Here is a 17,191-nt window from a genome sequence, read left to right as displayed (position 1 = left end):
GCAGCTACTTGAGAGCCACACTAATATAAAACCACCTAAACTTACCTTCTGCAGTTATTCAGACATCAGGAATACCTAAGGCTCACTTGGGCCTTCACTTTTATTTTCCTGGGGGAACTGATAGTCTCATTTGTTGGAAAGGGCACTGGGCAAGTTTTGTACCAGATGTGCTCACACCAAATCAGTGTACAACTTCGAGTCCTTAGGGGTGATACTAAGCAAGAGTATCTGCTGGGAATCATCAGCTGCTTTCCTTTACTGCAGAAAAGTGATGTGAGTACAGAGATGCAAGACAGCCTCACTTTTCACTTGTAATATCAGAGCTCTACCTGTGAATTTGATTGGAAGAATTACTCAGACTGCAGTTTAGTCGTAAAGCAATGACTCTAACACATACAAGTGTGGAAGATGCAGAAGCTGCAGCGGCTGGAAGACGAGACCAGAGCATGGGGTTCACTCCTCATCCCGCCACTGCTCACTGGGTGAACCCGAAAACTTGCTCCACCTCTACAATTCAGCTTCCCCTGCCAAGGGAGAGTCACGCTGTGGTTTTGTGTGCAGCTAAGCAAAGGCACTGACTTGCTGTAGAAAACCCATGCTGACTGTATCGCCCTGTCTTTCATTCTCCTCCAGTTTTAGAGTACAGGAGGAATCTCCCAGAAAGGAACAAAACTACATTGCTGATTTAGGTGGTTTTATACACACAGGCAAGCGGGAATTCTTATAAAATGTAATTTTCTTAACTCTTTATCATCTCAGCTCATACGTTACTGCTAAATAAGCCACTAAACTAAATGAAAGGCTGTTGTAAAATGTGATGGGACAATGTTATGAAGGCAAAGAACACATTTCAACAAAAGCACCGCTGGAGGAAGGAAAGGTAATAAAGGGTCATGCTTCTGCTTTTTTTGATACAGAAAAGAAAAGGAAATAATCTAGGAGCTAATGGACAAGATAAAGAGGTGGCAGCACACGGCACTTGGCAGAGGCTCTGGGCCCTCTCCAGGGGGGATTCAGAACCCAAAAGGATGGTTATTTCAGCAGAGGACACCAGAACAACAAGTACGTGGTAATGACTCTGACTTGCTCTGCCCACTGAACATTAAATCTCCGATATCCTCACAGCCTCCAAGCCGCTCTGCATTCCTGTGATGCTGTGGATTCTTGTACTTTATAAGGCTGCCAAATCTTTGTTGTGCTTAGAGAGGGATGTTGCTGAATGACACTGAAAGCTCTGGGATCAAATAAACCAGGCAATTCCACACAAGCAGAGAGGCAGGAAGGAGTACAGTGAGAATCTGGGGCACACTCTGCTACGTCAGCATATTGCACCCCTAAATGCCAGGGGACAAGGAGGATAAGGAGATGGGACAGTTAAGTGAAACTTACAATAAGAAATCAACAAAGGGAAGTTTCTTACCTTCCTTATAATTTCTTCTTTTTTTCACAGCAACTGTTCACAGGGTACATTTACATTGGGGCTTTTGCACTCCAAGTAGCCTGAAAACACAAATGTTAATAACTGCACTGATATTCTGCAAATCTGCCGTGCATAGCACTAAAGAACTGCAAAACATTTTACAAATTTTTAAACAAATCTGATAACGTTTGGTGGTTATATAGTATTATTTGCCTGAGCAAGCTGAATGGTCGAGAGACAAGCATTTGTGGAGGAATATTAATTTTACACTTGTGCCCTTCACATTCCTTTACATCCTGTTGTCTGAAGGATATCTAAACCTTCTATGTTATGGTCGAGATACTGAGCATGTCCTTCCACAGCAGAAGGCTTCATTTTGCCATCACCCTCTTGTTATTTTAAAATAAGCACATATAACTAGTTCTAGAAGTTGTATATGGATTACATGGACAATATTCAGCATACTCATTAATGAGTACTGGGGCTTTCTGCAGTTACACTGGGCAGATATGCTTCGGCCTTCTGCTTTTGTCAGTGGAATTTTATAAAAGTGCAAGAATCTTACGCTTCATTAACATCATGGTCAAGCACAAAAAGTGCTAAAGATTTTCTTTTTTGGTATCTTTTGGTTTATATGATATACACAAGAATCTCGGCTGTGTGAAGTAACAAAGACATTTTCTTAAATGCTTGCAGCCAGTTGGAGAACTATTTAGTTCTTGCCTTTCATTCTGATATCACAGGTTTCAAAATGAGCAATTTTCCATAATCATGAGCTTTACAGGTCACATAGATATTTGAAATAGCAAACTGAAACATTCCCAACACATTAAAAAACCCTTCTTTTTATGAAGGCAGCTATTCTGCTACTACAGTTTTATATGGAAAGAGTAATAAACAAATTGAACCATAAGATGATACAATTTGACAGTTACACTGGTATTTTACCTATTTCTCTCAGTCATACAGGCTAACATGGGGATTCACTTCTAATGTATAATCCAAAGAAAATTACTAGGGTGGCCACAAATGGAAAATCCTAGAACCATGCCCACACAGTATCCCCTTTTGGAAGGAAAAAAAGAAAACAAACGGAAAATTGAGATGATATGTTGTAGACTCAAAACTAATTTCTGTGGGTTTCTAAGGATATAAACAGCAACGTGAATAACTAAATTACAGCCTATTTAATAATTAGCTGAAATAAAATATGAAAGCACCGATCCTAAAAGCAAATACTGTTTTGTGTTTCATATGCTAAAGCAATGTGTCATGTACGAAGAAATGCTGCATAACTGGGGAAAGCAGACATTAAAAATAATCTATACATCTTATGGGATCAGTTGCCAAGAGAGAACAAGCTCATCTGCAAATTTCTGAACTTATTTTAAAATGTAGAACAAAAATAAGAATTAGAAACTGTTACTGTGATGGAGGCCTAAAATGCGGGTTGAGATTTAAAGCACTCACCCCTGCAATGTTACTTAACAAGAACCACAAGTCATTTCAGATCCCACTTCTTTAAATTGAAACAATACAGTACCGTGGTAAACTAGGTTGTAGTTGTTGGTAGCAAGTAAATACTGGTAACTGAATTCACTAAGTGGGAACAGAATTAAATGCTCACGGAAAAATTAAGCTACCTAAAAATGAAAACCTTTCAGCAATATAGGAACCGTGTACAGAAGCCACGTATAGGAAGTGGCAGAAGTCTCCAGATTGGAGTATTAAACCCCAGACTGAACAAAACACCCAAATGATGCACCCTATACAATCACCTGCTTTAAACCTGGACACAAGAGGATTCGCTCAGGCCTGGGCCAGTACTAGTTTCTGTGGCTTTAAACCAAGGTTGCAGAGCACACCTTCCATTTCAGCTCCCGGTGCCAGCTCCTGTGCCTGAACAGGATACTCAGAACTCCAGCGAGGTTCAGTTTCCAGCGTAACTTCGGAGAGGAGCCTGCAAAAGATGGCAACTGCTGATTGAGAATTTTATGTGTTATGTAGAGTTTTAAATTAGAAAAACAGGATGAAGATGATAATTAAATTGATCGGGAACAATGTGCAGAGATACTACTTAGATCATTTCCAAGAGGGAAGACTAATTAGACACGACTATTACAAATCAGATTTTTTTTTTAAACAAACTATGCTGCAATTTGACAAATGGTTACATGAAAGCTTGTGCTTCAGGACAAAGACTCTTACATAATTTATACAGTAATTAAGAACAAGTGGTATTCATGTTTCATTGGGGCATTGTAGGAAATATTACAATGCCAACAGAATGGTAAAAATATAATAATGTACTAATCTATGATGAACCTTGATTTCCAAATCTGGCTATTATGTTCTTGATGAAATCATTCATTCAGATATTTTATTATTATGTAATGATGGTAGTAAGGATTCTGATGCTTACAAACATTGCTTGGTTTAGATTTGTTTGTAGACTTCTAAATCTTTCCTGATAATCTTCTTGAAATAACAGTAAAACAACCATAATGCTTAAGATTCACGCTTAACTAAACTTCCCAATTTAGACCTCTCATGTAACTCATAGTAAGTTAAATGTGTTTTTTGTAAAGATCAGAGCCTTCCGTGTTAATAAGATCCCAAATGCCTGTGAATATGGCATAAAACCCAGAAAATAATAGCTGTTCTTAACAATATTTTATTCAAGCATTAAGCTAAATTGTTTTGGTGGAAAAGACTAAATAGTAGAGACGGTTTATTGAGTAAAACCGAGAGTAATAATTCATTTAGCTACTCTCACGTTTGTAATAAAGTTAACATGAAAATATGTCTGTGATCAATAAAACAGTCCAAAACAGGAACTGAAGATTAAAGTTCTCAAAGCACTTTATCAGTATGTGCTAACTACATGCAGCACGTCTTCAGGAACACTTGTACGATATTGCAGAACTTAAATGTTTTCAGCAGCCCAAGTGCAGTTCAGACCCTGTGTGATACAGGAGGGCTTGGTGGGGCCCCAACATCTTACCTGGGGTGCTGGTTGAGGGCGAGGATGAATTAAATTTGTCCTGCAGCAAAGAAACCTGCGGGCGACCTTCTCCAGCAGCAGCGCCAGTTCTGGCTTTGGGGGCAAAGCAACGGGGTCTTTGCCTTGCACAGCCACCTACATGAGAACAGCACTCACGTGTGGTTTTATCCCTCTAAGCAAGGAAACAACCCAGCCCCAGAGCTCTGCGGTTCGCTGGCGGGAGGCGGCACGGCGGGGAAGGAGCGGGAACCGCAGCGAACCCCGAGGCCGCCCCGCCCGCTGCGGGCGCTGAGGGACAGAAAATGGCGGGCGGGGCCCTGGGGGCTCCCGGCGCAGATCGCTCCTTAGGCTGCACCGGGCGCATGAAGAGCCTCCACCTGCACCCCACAGCCTCGCTGCGCTCGCCATGACCACTAGTGACGAGAAAATGAGGTGAAATGAAAACAAAACACACCCAAAAGGCGAGAGAGGATGGAGGAAACACGCTCGGTCCCTCACGTGAGCTCACAACACGCTCCCCACGGCGCGTGGCGGCACCTCAGCCCGGCAGCGCCACCTCTCACCCCCCCGAACCCGCCCGGCGCTCCCCAGCGTGACTCGGTTGTTCCTGCCGGGCCCGCCCCATCTGCTCGGGAGGGCGGGCGCAGGAAGGGGCGGGCGGCAGCGGCATCGTGGCGGAGCGGTGAGGAGAGGCAGCCGGCGGGAAGGAGGCCGCTGCGCCGGGGGAGCCCCGGGGCCCGCGGGTGCTGTGGCCGCCCCCGTGTGCCGCAGCTGAGGGGGCCGGTGGCCGCTGCGAGGAGCCCGGCCCGTGTGGTGAGTGCGCTGTCTGCTCTGCCTCCCGTATTTATCTGAGGGAAATGGATTAAGGTTGTGGTGTTGTGTTTTGTCTTTTTGCCTTTGCCGTTGTAACGCGGGAGGCCCTTTGGTGACAAAGGCCACGGCTCAGGGGCTCTGGGTGTGACTTTTGCAGGTCCAGGACTCTCCCCCAGTGCTGAAGTGACTCGATAAACGACAGGATGGGCTGTGCTCTAAGGTAGTTCACTGATGTAAGCTCCAAATGTGGCTGTTGGGTTGAAGAAACCCAGCAGGGTCATGGTTGTGAGACCAAGAGGAAAAAATGCCGTGATGGAGACAATGGGGAAAAGATGGAAACTCTCACAACCTTTTTCTTTTGTATTAGGTTGGTGCAAAAGTAATTGCGGTTTTTGCACTGTTGAAATTTGCCATTTGATATTAGATACCTCCTTGAATAAATATATACATATTTTTTTGCTAATGACTTATTACTTGCTGTACATATTTATTTTAGACTATGGAAATGATTTAATTAAAAAAGCAAAAGCAAGTAATTTTCTTATTCGAGTTCAAAGTGGGCGGTGAAGCAGCGAAGACAACATTCAATATCAACAGCTCATTTGGCCCATGAACTGCTAACGAACTACAATGCAGTGGTGGTTCGAGAAGTTTCGCAAAGGAGACCAGAGCTTTGAAGATGAGGAGCGTAGTGGTGGCCATCGGAAAGTGATAATGACCAATTTTGAGCAATCATCGAAGCTGGTCCTCTCACAACTACATGAGAAGTTGCTGAAGAGCTCAATGTTGACCATTCTACTGTTCGGCATTTGAAGCAAATTGGAAAGGTGAAACAGCTCGATAAGTGCGTGCCTCATGAGCTGACCAAAAATCGAAAAAATGGGCATTTTGAAGTGTCCTTCTGCGCAACAACAATGAACTGTTTATTGATTGGATTGCGATGTGTGGTGAAAAGTGGATTTGATACGACAACCAGCAACAACCAGCTCAGTGGTTGAACCAAGAAGAACGTCCAAAGCACTTCCCAAAGCCAAGCTTGCACTGAGAAAAGGTCACGGTCACTGTTGGGTGCTTTGCTGCCGGTCTGATCCACTGCAGCTTTCTGAATCCCAGTGAAACCGTTACGTCAGAGAAGTCTGCTCAGAAAATCAATGAGATGCACCGAAAACTGCAACGCCTGCAGCCCACATTGGTCACCAGAAAGGGCCCGGTTCTTTTCCATGAAAACACCCGACCACACGTCGTGTAACCAACACTTCAAAAGTTGAACGAATTGCGTTATGAAGTTTTGCCTCATCTGCTGCGTTCACCTGACCTCTCACCAACTGACTGCCACCTCTTCAAGCATCTCAGTGTTTTACAAGGAAAACGCTTCCACAACCAGCAGGATGCCAAAAATGCTTTCCAAGAGTTCACTGAATCCCAAGGCATGGATTTTTACGCTACAGGAATAAACAAACTTATTTCTCATTGGCAAATCTGTGTTGATTGTAATGGTTCCTATTTTGATTAATAAATATGTGTTTGAGCCTAGTTATAATGATTTAACGTTCATGGTCAAAAACCGCAATCACTTTTGCACCAACCTAATATTAACTTGCTGCAGAATTCATTCAGTGACCAAAAAGAGAAGGATTGCATGAAGAAGCTGTAAAATTTGTGTATAAGCTACCCAGTTAATACAGAAATCTTTAAACTGAAAGCTTAAAAAACAGCAGAATGTGTTCCGTAGCAATAGCAGGTTGCTTTGCTGCCTTGAGCTCTCCCCAGGCTCCTGCAGCGTGTGACAGGACTGGGATGGCTCAGGATGAGCTGCTGCCACTCGCTGGGTCACATCAGGGAGAGTTTGGGGAGCTGGAAGAGGTTAAGGCCACTTAAAATGGTAAAAATGATGAAGAGAGTGACAGAGAAGTGGTGCGAGGTGTAGTAAAAACCCCACAACTGCCATGCAGTAATAAAGTCTAAGAGAAGAAAGTAGATTAACTCTAGACAAAAAAATAGTGGAAAAAAAGTTTATATACTTATTATATAAAGATTACAGGTAAGCAATTAAAAAAATCATTTTCATATATAATTTTTGGAGAGTGTAATTTTAAAATCAAGAACATTCACCTTTCAGCTCAACACAGACACACAACCTCTGAGGGAGCAACACAGCCCTGACAAAGGCACCAGCCAGACATCGATGCAGCTTTTGCTGAAATGCTGAGAAAACTAAACTGCTGTAGAAATTTTGCCCAAATTCTGAGCAAAGGCGAAGGCTCAGTTACAAACTCACCGTCTTTACCCTCTCAACACAAACACAATTGGAGTTGTTAAACTATTCAGACTGGGACCTGCATGGTGCTACTTGTAAACAGAGGTGACAAATCCTCCCGTAGTGTAAAACAGTACAGTGCAACACCGTTTGCATCACGAGTTTAGTGCCCATTGTTAATGTCATCTGAGCCCAGTTTTGAAAATGAATGCTATGGAACTAGTGGGGAAAAAGAGCCCTAAGTATTAGTTAAAAATCAGAGGATTTGAGATTATTTTAACTAATACTAATGTATCTCAGAGACAGCCTGCTTACAATCCAATGTCTTATGGCTTTTTAAAAATAACATCTCTAACTGTCCTATCAAGGAAGCCGATGTTCTGGGAAGGGACTCAAGAAGTATCTTAAGTTTCACAGAGAACAGGTAATTAAATTATTTATTCCAGCTGAAAGGTTGTACCATGTCAGGAAATCCATTAAATAGATGTGTATGAAGAATGAGGGAGGTGCCTGTAGATTATGAAAAATAATGCTAAAAGTATCTAAAATCTCTGGCGGTTTGGGATGAATGCTTAAAACCCGGCTGTCTCCTCAATACCCACTTTTAAAATAAAAGGGCACATGAATGAAAACGTGAGTTACGTTTTTGCTCTGGGCGAGTGATTGCACATTACAAAGAGGTACATCAGGTATCTCAGGATACACGCAAAAGGCATCGATTTCTGTTCAACGTGTTAGCAAAGTAAAAGGAAACCACCATGTAGCGGCACTAAGACCTAAATCCAGACAAGTCGTGTTTGTTTGCCTTGTTCATGAGCAAACCATGACATTCATCCAAAAGCAAGTGCAGTCCACTCTTTAAAAGTTCTTTGGAAAAAAAGTCCAAAAACTGGTAATTTTCTGGCATGGAACAAGTGCAAAAAAAACCCAAAAAACCAAAAAAGACGTTTGCCAGCTGTGTGAAAGCAATACACACGCTTGCAGGTTGTGCTGTCTCCAGCAATGAGGGTTTGGGGACGTACCCACCCTGCTTTTTTGTGAATGCAGATGCCTCCTGGAGGCAGCAGCTGCCAGTGGCACTGGGCTCACCCACACCTTCTGCAAACCAGCGCTCCCAGCACTCAGCTGGAGGCAGAGTGGCATTGAGACTTCTCCAGTTCTATAAAAATAAATGTAGACTTTTTCTTCTGTGTAATACTGGCACGAAGGAATATGTTTTCTCACAAAAAGAGTTGGCTTGTATGCTGTTCTTAAGACAAATGTTGCAGTCCTGTTTTCCCCTCAAACTGAGGCTCTCACCCTCCTAGGCTAATGTGCAAAACAACGACAAAATAATTCCAGTCCATATTGTCCTGTAAATCCGTGTCTGTCAGTCCGTAACTGGCACGAGGGAGGAGAGACACATCTCTGGCTGTACGTCTTTGCCTTTCAGCCTCAAATGTTTTCAGAGTTGAATACTGATACATTCATCTGCTGTAATACTGGATGGCAGCAAAGTTCTCATCGCTCTCCCCCCTGGGCCCGTGGCTCCCTCACAGTGGGACTTTGCTGAGCCTGTTGCTCCAGCACCCCCGTTTTGCAGTTCTGGGGAGTGTCAGGCTGCCCAGGCTCCTCCTTTGCACCTGCCCCGTGGCTGAAGCTTTTCTTCTCAGGATGAAATCGAAGTTGGCCTGGGTGTTCATGGCGTAGAACACGTTCGCCTTGTCTGGGATCACCAGCTCTGCAAGAGAGGGAGCAGAGCAAGCATTAATTTGCGCACCAGTTAGCGAGGGCTTTATTCTCCCTGGCAGCTGTGACAACATGTCGATGGTGTTTCTAACATTGCTTCACATTTTACTTTCCTTCAAAATGCAGCAGAACTGTTCAAGCAGCAGCAGCAGAGTTCTGCTTCCCCACCTTTGTCCTCAGAGATGATCTGTACCAGCTCGTAATCCTCAGCTGAGCCAGACTGCAGGTTGTGCTTCTCCATGGCTCTCTGGATGACAGCAGGAGCCTTCTCTTGGTTAGTTATCTGGAAAGAGAGAGTTGCAATGAGAGGTTCTGCTTCATCCACTCTATAATGATTTAATAATTAGCGAAGGCCTGTCTTTCTGCAGACTGTTTGGTCTTCGAAAAGATTGCCAAGAACTGAAAAATCACAATGGGTCAGTAACTGCGTGGTAGATTCTGCCAGATACTAAAACATGCTCTTTGTGACACATGGTGGTTGATTTAGTTCAAGACAACCGACACTGTTACAGAAACGCAGTAGTAAATCACAGCTTCTGCTCTCCTGAGCAACCACTTGGAGAGGTGAGACCTTGTTCTCAGCAGCTATCAAATCCACAGCAATAGCTGCCGCAGCTGCTGTTTGCAGACATCCATTAATCCACAGTCTCCTGTGCTAAATACTTACTTTGACATCCTGCAAAGAGTTTTGGCCTTGTAGCTGGGTTTGCTCTCTGCTGGGGAAGTGCTGTGCATGCGGAGCAGACACGGGGCTCCCTCCAGAGTTTTGGGCACTCAGACCAATTATTTTTCTCACCAGCAGCCAAAGTTGTGAGGCTGCAGGGCCTGCTGTTCACACTTGGTGAGTTCATCAGATCTGCACCCCAAACCCCACGCATTATGGGAGACCTAAATTTGATAGGGTGTGGAATCATAATATGGTTTAGGTTGGAAGGTCTCTTCAAAACTCATCCAGTGCCACCCCTGCCATGAGCAGGGACATCTTCACCAGCTCAGGTTGCTCACAGTCCCGGCCAACCTGGCCTGGGATGTCTCCAGGGAATGAATGACTTGTGGCACAAAGTCCTAGAGTTGGGGGTACCCCAACAAGTGCTACATGGCATGCCTACTTAATCTCCAAATACTGGGGTTTTTCGACTGGACGATTTCCTCCATCTGAGTCGAAAAAACCCTGATTCTAAAGAAACTGCAACCCGTGCCAGAAGTCAGTCTAATTGACTTGGCAGAATCCCAGCAACAAACCTCTCTTCCCACCCTGCCTGGCAGATACTGGCAGTTCAATGGGTCTCTGATAAATGCTCCGAACCTGCCATTGCAGTTCTTATTGCACCCCAAAAGGTTTTAGCAGACTTTCTTACTGATACCAGAGCCCAAATGTCAGTAATTTTTAAAAAGACAGTGGAAACTCTTGGTGTAATACCTAGTAGGCAAGGAGTTAAATACACGGGAATCAGCAGAGAAATAAAAGAATGCCCTACTGCAAAGACAATGCTGAAGTGCTGGTTGGTGCCACTGACACTAATATTCTATAAATTGATTTATTATGTGGACAAACGTGGAAATTCCCTGACGGAACTCTAGGGAGTTTTGCAAGGAATGAGGAGGAGCTGTGCATAGTGAAACTGAACTTATCAGAAACATCTATGCCCTTACCCCCTCTGAAATCACCAGGGTTCAGCAATATCCCTTGCTGGCAGTGGCACTTACAGGCATTGACAGGGTGGTGACAGAATTAGAAAACAGAGGCATTATTAGAATCATAGCATCATTTTGGTTGGAAGAGACCTTCAGGATCATCAAGTCCAACCATAACCAAACTCCAGCACTAAACCGTGTCCCTAAGAACCTTGTCTAAACACTTTTTAAGCCCCTCCAGGGCAGCCTGTTCCAATGCTTTACAACCCTTTCTTGGAAGACATTGTTCCACAGATGGAACTTCAACCTCCCCTGGCACAACTTGAGGCCGTTTCCTCTGGTCCTGGCGCTTGTTCCTTGGGAGCAGAGCCCGACCCCCCCTGGCTCCAAGCTCCTTCCAGGCAGTTCAGAGATCAGAAGGTCTCCCCTCAGCTCCTGTTCTCCAAGCTGAACCTCCCAGGTCCCTCGGCCGCTCCCATCACACTTGTGCTCCAGCCCCTCACCAGCTTTGTCACCCTCCTCTGCACTCTCTCTCCAGGAGCAGGATAAAGCACATAAAATGAAAGATTTTTGCACATTCGCTACTTCAGTTACCCTAAAGGTTCACACTAAGCTGGTAGAATACCTGATGGGATTTTACACCAGGCAACCAGTACTGGTGAAAATGGCCCAGACTGGAACAGGACCAGTGGTACTAACACCACCCTATGCATGGAAAAGTAATGATTGTCCAGGGAAAATACACCGGATCAGCACCTGGTGGATCACACCCTCTTTCTAAATAATCCTGCCGGTTGTATGCCCAACCGAGCATACCTTCTTTTTGTATTCACAGGAATCCTGAAGGAACTGCTGATATCAACCTCAAATGCATCTACATCTCCAGACACCTATCTAGATCCCCTAAATTTCAAAGTGATAAACCAAAAAATTGGATTTGTGGTACTATTTTTTACCTTAACCATCTGGTTTCCCTTGATTGGCAGCCAAAGGAACCCAGAATGGCCATGGTCCCACATTCATGTTGCCTATAATGGTTGTATAGGACTACATTCCATTAGTGGAAATTTGAACTTAGCTGCCATGGTCATACACAGAACCTACACATACTTAGAAAATGAGTGGGGTTGGGACAGGAAAACGTTGATTCCCCTTTTGAAGAGAATACCTGGAGAAGAAATTCCAATAGGATGTAGAATGATCAACAGAACTACACACAAAAAAGTGCTCATGGTAGTATCCAACAGTACCTCGCTCTCAATGTCAAGAATAACAAAGCCTTGCACCTCTGAGAGGTTAGATTGTTGGCTAAATTTTACCCTGATGGAACACATTTCTGTAACGTGCCTTTGGCAACAAAAACAGGTGTCCATCCATCATAGGCCTAACATTTAGCTTTAAACCTGACCTAAATACACCCGCTCCAATGGTTGCCACAGGATGGACACGTATGGGAAAAACAGACCCACATGACCCTTCCAAGAAACTATTTGAGACATTTAACCAAACTGATGGGAAGTTGATTCACATGAATTATGAAAAGTCAGGAGAACCTTTCTGGAAAGTGTTTCTGTGTGCTGTGAAACAAATCAGGTACCTGAATCACTTACAATAGTCAAAGTCAACAATGAGACTGAAGTTCAATGTCTCCACAATGCCAGCTGCTGCTCAACAACTGGCACCAGTCAGTATATAGTTGATGAGATGGCAAGCTTCAAATTAATAAGCATTACCAATGAACTTCATGTGTGTGAAAACTGAACCTGTACCAACCACCACAGTAATCCCCACCTCGACTCCACTAAGGAAAAAGAGGTTGATGCCACAACTATCCAAAATTGGACCATATGTAGTAAAAAATACAAGGCAGCAGAAGATGCTGTATAATCCATCACGGTCCCTCAAACAAGAATCAATGCAAATTAACATCTCCACAATTAAACCTACCTGCTCACCATTCCTGAGTACATCTTGGATGAGATGGTCAGCACAGTTGTGTGCATGAACCCTCATCTCTCTTGAATGACCAAGGAGGGATGTAAGCAGTGTCTCAGGACTGGGAGTCTTAAACAGTATAGATGCTGAAGTACTTGCAAACAAAGTAGTGACAGTGACTAGTGACCAAAATAAATTGAATTATCTACTACGGTCTTGTAGCATTGGGAACCAACCAATGTTTATCTGGTAAACTACCTCAATAGGAAAAAATTGACGAAAAGGATCACCAGTTGATTGTAAATGCACTTGATGTGGCCTAGAGTAATGTTTCTTTAGCTCTTAATTGTATCCAAGCTCAATTGTGGATACAATCGATGGCCACCATCATAAAGGAAGGTGAAGAAGACACCCTACCCACTGAAATTCGGAAGGTGATTTGGGATAACGCAATTGAATTTGAGAAGAAATTCAATCCTGGTGGCATTTGGTCAATTTTTCCTATGACCCCATCAAGAGCACTGTCACAGCATTCGTCCTAACCATATACAATGCTTTGGTACATACCATATACCAAATCATTGTGTTAGGATTGAATCTCAATGGAGTGATACTTTTATCTGATGGAGCAGAATGGGCGCGACAAAAAGGAAGTAAACGGCAAACCACTGCTGTTGATGCATGCATTGTGCGGCAACAACAAGGATTCATCTGTGAAAGTCACACCATCAAAACACAAGACATTTGTCTTGACACAGAACAAAACGTTTGTCACTTCGAGGTACATCCTCATGAAAATCCTGAAACGGTGCTTGTATATACTGGAAAAGGATGTGCATGTATGAGAACTGTCTGTGATTCCATACTTGCAGACAATACTACAGTAGCTACCAATAACCATTCTAATATTTGTAATTTTACTGAAAGCATAGCATGTGATTTTAGTTATGCAGCTCCTATCACAACTTCTCAGCTGCTGCAATCTGACTACGAGCTCATCCACGATCTGCTGCCTACCCCCATCGGAATGGATCTCACCCTGCTGAAGAAACTCCTCCAGCATGATGATTTACATCGATTGCTGTGACATGTCAAAGAGAATGGACAAAAAACTTAGATTACTGTCCATCATGATGCAGAAGAAAAACACTGCGTGCTAGGACCAGTGATGAAGGACTGAGAACACAGCTGGTGAGACACTTTTCGGATGGTCACCAACTGCTACTGGACTTTTTAACAAAATGCCACATCCTATCATAGTCCTATCAATACTCACTTTGTTGTGTCTTGTTTTAATAATAGCTCTATATGTTAGAATTTGGCTTGTGACAAAACATCTAGCCTATCTGATATCTCTACAAGATGTAGATGTACTTGATAATCTGCACAACAAGCACACATTTGACATCCCAAATCCCATCTAAATATTGGGAAGCTTGAGTGAGTATGGTCACGGGGTGGATTATGTGGAATACTTACTGAGGCAGCAAATTATTTAAACTAATTATCAAAGGCACACTTATTGAGAGTAAAGTTGCATCCACATTCTCAGCACATACAGCAGCTGCTCAGCACACAAGGAATCTGCTCTGCAGTGGTTCCCCCCAGCCCGGCCTGCATCCTTAGATGTTCGCACATGGGGAGCTCGGTGTGTGGGCGTCGAGGAGAACGGAGGGTGGAGCGGTGTGGAGATACCGCGGCCAGGCTCCGTGCACACGGCAGGTACAGAACTAGATGGTGCTGTGCACATAGTTGCTGTCAAGAGAGAATATTCCATCCAAAATGCTGGCTGCTGAGCTAGCAGTTGTGGCAAAATCTGTCCTTTGGATGAACTTTGCTCATTATTATCTCATAATACCAAAACACACCTCCATCCCAAAAGCTACCTGCGTCCATTCTTGCCTAAGCATGCTCTGAATTCTTCTAAGTCTATACTTTTAAAACTGAGAGAATTCTACAAAAACAGAGGTATGTATGATCAGAGTCACTCAAGCTTCACCTAAACATAGAAAATAGTATAAAATACCCTAATGATGGGAAAGTTCGGGGAGATGCCATCACTGAGAAGTCCAGGAGATGGCGTTGCAGACTTTTGGGTCCATTAACAGGCTAAACCTCTCCTCCCCACCCATAAGGATGCCTTTGGGTAACACCTGCACACTTGGTTATACCAAGTGTTTCCCCAGGAAACTTAGAAACTGAGCTTGTATTTGTAACCACATCAGTAGCACTATATAGTCATCTTAGAATATATATATTTGGTACCAAAGTGTATTTTTGTAACCAAAGTGTATTTTTGCAGACTGTGTATTTTATCACCACCAATCTAAAAGAACTTGTACCTGTTGCTTCAATAAATCTCATTATTTGTGAATCTAGTCCTGAGAATTTCTCACTGGATACGGTCAGACTTATATATTATACTATTTGTGAATCTGCAAGCGCATCAATGACCACAGCCTGACCCCGCACTATGGGTGAATCTGTAAATGTGTGAATTCAACATAATGTTGGGCTGGCTGTTGAGCACAATTGGACTTAACTGCTGACTTGAGATAATTTTGGTTTAGTTAGGCATCACTCAGAAGCTAAGCTGAGCCATCCTTTTCCCTTTCAAGGAGGTTTCATTAGTGAGTAGGTGTTTCTGAAACCAAAAGCACCATTTAAGTCACCTGGGGTGAAAACATCACCCACGGTAACAGCATTTTGCTGTTCCATGCCACTCACCAGGATGCTCTTGTAGATGTTGCCAGTGTTGTCTTCTACACTGATGCGGATAATGCAGGTGTCTTTGTTCTGCTGGTTGTAAACTGGCTGCGCTGGAGGCACTTCTTTTGAGGTAACAGGTGTCATGGAGTCGGGGCACTTCTCAGAGCACTTGTCATCAGATGGCAGCAAGAGAGGGGATGGGATCAAGGATGACACCCCCAAGGAAGATGTGTCTGTGGCGTGGTCGGTGGTACAGAAGGAGGAGGAGGTTTCAGGGAACTACACAACAGAATGAAAGAAAAGCATTCTCATAACCCAGACATTTTGTGTGTTATTCTGGAGAAGAGCTGGAGGAAGCAGGAGGCATCTACAAAACCTCAGCCACCTGCACTAGGCTGGCAGTGGGATTCCCTGCCTCCAGAAAAAGTGATCTTCAATTGATTCATTTCACCATTTTAATGAAAACTTTCCAATTCGCTGTGCCAGACCGTGTGCCACTGGCTCCTGCCTCTCAGAGCAGGCCAGGAGGTGGCAGCAGATACAAGGACCAGAATCAGGCTGTGGGCATCAGCCAGGGACTGGGACAGACTGAGACAGTGCTGAGGGCGCCACTTGCTTTTCCAGCTACAGCTGAGCAGGCTGCCAACAGCAGAAGAACCCATCAGACCTGAGATATTCAAGGATGAAATGATGAGCTGTTGAGCTTATTCCTCTGCAGCTGATCCCTTCTCCTGTTTCATTTGGTTTTGTTTGGGGGCTTATAAATCCTCTGGTCCATCTTGCTGCTAACGTCACATGTGGTGTGCCAAGAGCCAGCAGTGATGCTCAGGCTCCTCACCCCACTGCCCACAGGCTCAAAGGCAGAAATGTGCTCACCAGGCCCAAAAAGCACAAGAAAAATTAAGCTCTTGCTTCTACAGGGCCTCTCTGAGCCCCAAAACACTGCCAGGCACCACAAGAATATCTGGTTTCAGGGAAGGAGAACTTCAGTCTGCCTTCTATCTCGGCAACATAGATTGTGCAAAATTCATGACTGTATTTCTTTCATTTTTACACATTTATTCCTAGAGTCCCTCCATTCCATTGCAAGTAATGCTCTAGTCAAGACCAACAAGCCTCGGGCTACCTGCAGCCCCACACAGGCTGTGCTGGCAAAGGGGCCCAGGCTCTACCTTGTGCTGAGGCTCGTCAGGAGTGTCGATAGGAGTGATGGTGCAGATGTCTTCCGATTCGGAGTGATTAAACTCACAGGAGGAAACACTGGCTGTGTCTGTGCTTTCCCCAGAGCTCCCACCTGGAGCAGGTTTGGGCTGCGCTTTGACAGGTGTGCTGTGGGCGATCACCTCGGAGCCCAGGAACAGCCTAGGAGAGAATAGAAAGCGCAACAGCTGGTGAGGGAAAGCACAACAGAGGTGGGCTGAGCAAAGCTGTCACTTGCTTGAAAAATCTGACGTAGTGTTGTGTTTTCCTATCTCGAGTTGCCTATTGTTTTCATTTCCTCCCTGTTGTTTACAGAGTTTGTTACTCACCAAGACAAAACCTTCTTGACCCAGTGTCCCGGCCAGCTGCAAGGCCAAAGTCAGAGCTAATGCTCAGTGTCACAAAAGAGACTCCTGGTCAGTCTGTTAATTGTCAGACTCACTCGCCAGGAAATGATTGATGGTGAACCTGAAGCATTTACACTCCAAGC

General features: G+C 44.1%; 2 protein-coding genes across 2 annotated transcripts in view; both read right to left on the bottom strand.

Moving 5' to 3' along the window:
* RABGAP1L (RAB GTPase activating protein 1 like) overlaps positions 1-4,990 on the bottom strand; it is a 238,084-nt gene extending 233,094 nt beyond the window's left edge. Inside the window, exons 1-4 of the mRNA XM_065842075.2 lie at positions 4,879-4,990; positions 4,425-4,559; positions 3,199-3,380; positions 1,421-1,500 (exon numbers count right to left, since the gene is read on the bottom strand). The gene's annotated coding sequence lies outside the window, so the exon portion shown is untranslated. The remainder of the gene's footprint in view (positions 1-1,420; positions 1,501-3,198; positions 3,381-4,424; positions 4,560-4,878) is intronic.
* Positions 4,991-7,235: 2,245 nt separating this feature from the next.
* The window catches only part of RGL1 (ral guanine nucleotide dissociation stimulator like 1), a 75,232-nt gene continuing 65,276 nt past the window's right edge, over positions 7,236-17,191 (bottom strand). The window contains exons 15-18 of the mRNA XM_065842771.2: positions 16,674-16,863; positions 15,520-15,780; positions 9,391-9,505; positions 7,236-9,214 (exon numbers count right to left, since the gene is read on the bottom strand). Of these exons, the coding sequence (XP_065698843.2) occupies positions 9,027-9,214; positions 9,391-9,505; positions 15,520-15,780; positions 16,674-16,863 (754 nt within the window). The 3' untranslated portion in view covers positions 7,236-9,026. The remainder of the gene's footprint in view (positions 9,215-9,390; positions 9,506-15,519; positions 15,781-16,673; positions 16,864-17,191) is intronic.

The sequence above is a fragment of the Patagioenas fasciata genome, chromosome 6 (genome assembly GCF_037038585.1).
Source record: "Patagioenas fasciata isolate bPatFas1 chromosome 6, bPatFas1.hap1, whole genome shotgun sequence".
NCBI lineage: Eukaryota > Metazoa > Chordata > Aves > Columbiformes > Columbidae > Patagioenas > Patagioenas fasciata.
This window is presented reverse-complemented; position numbering and strand designations above follow the sequence as displayed.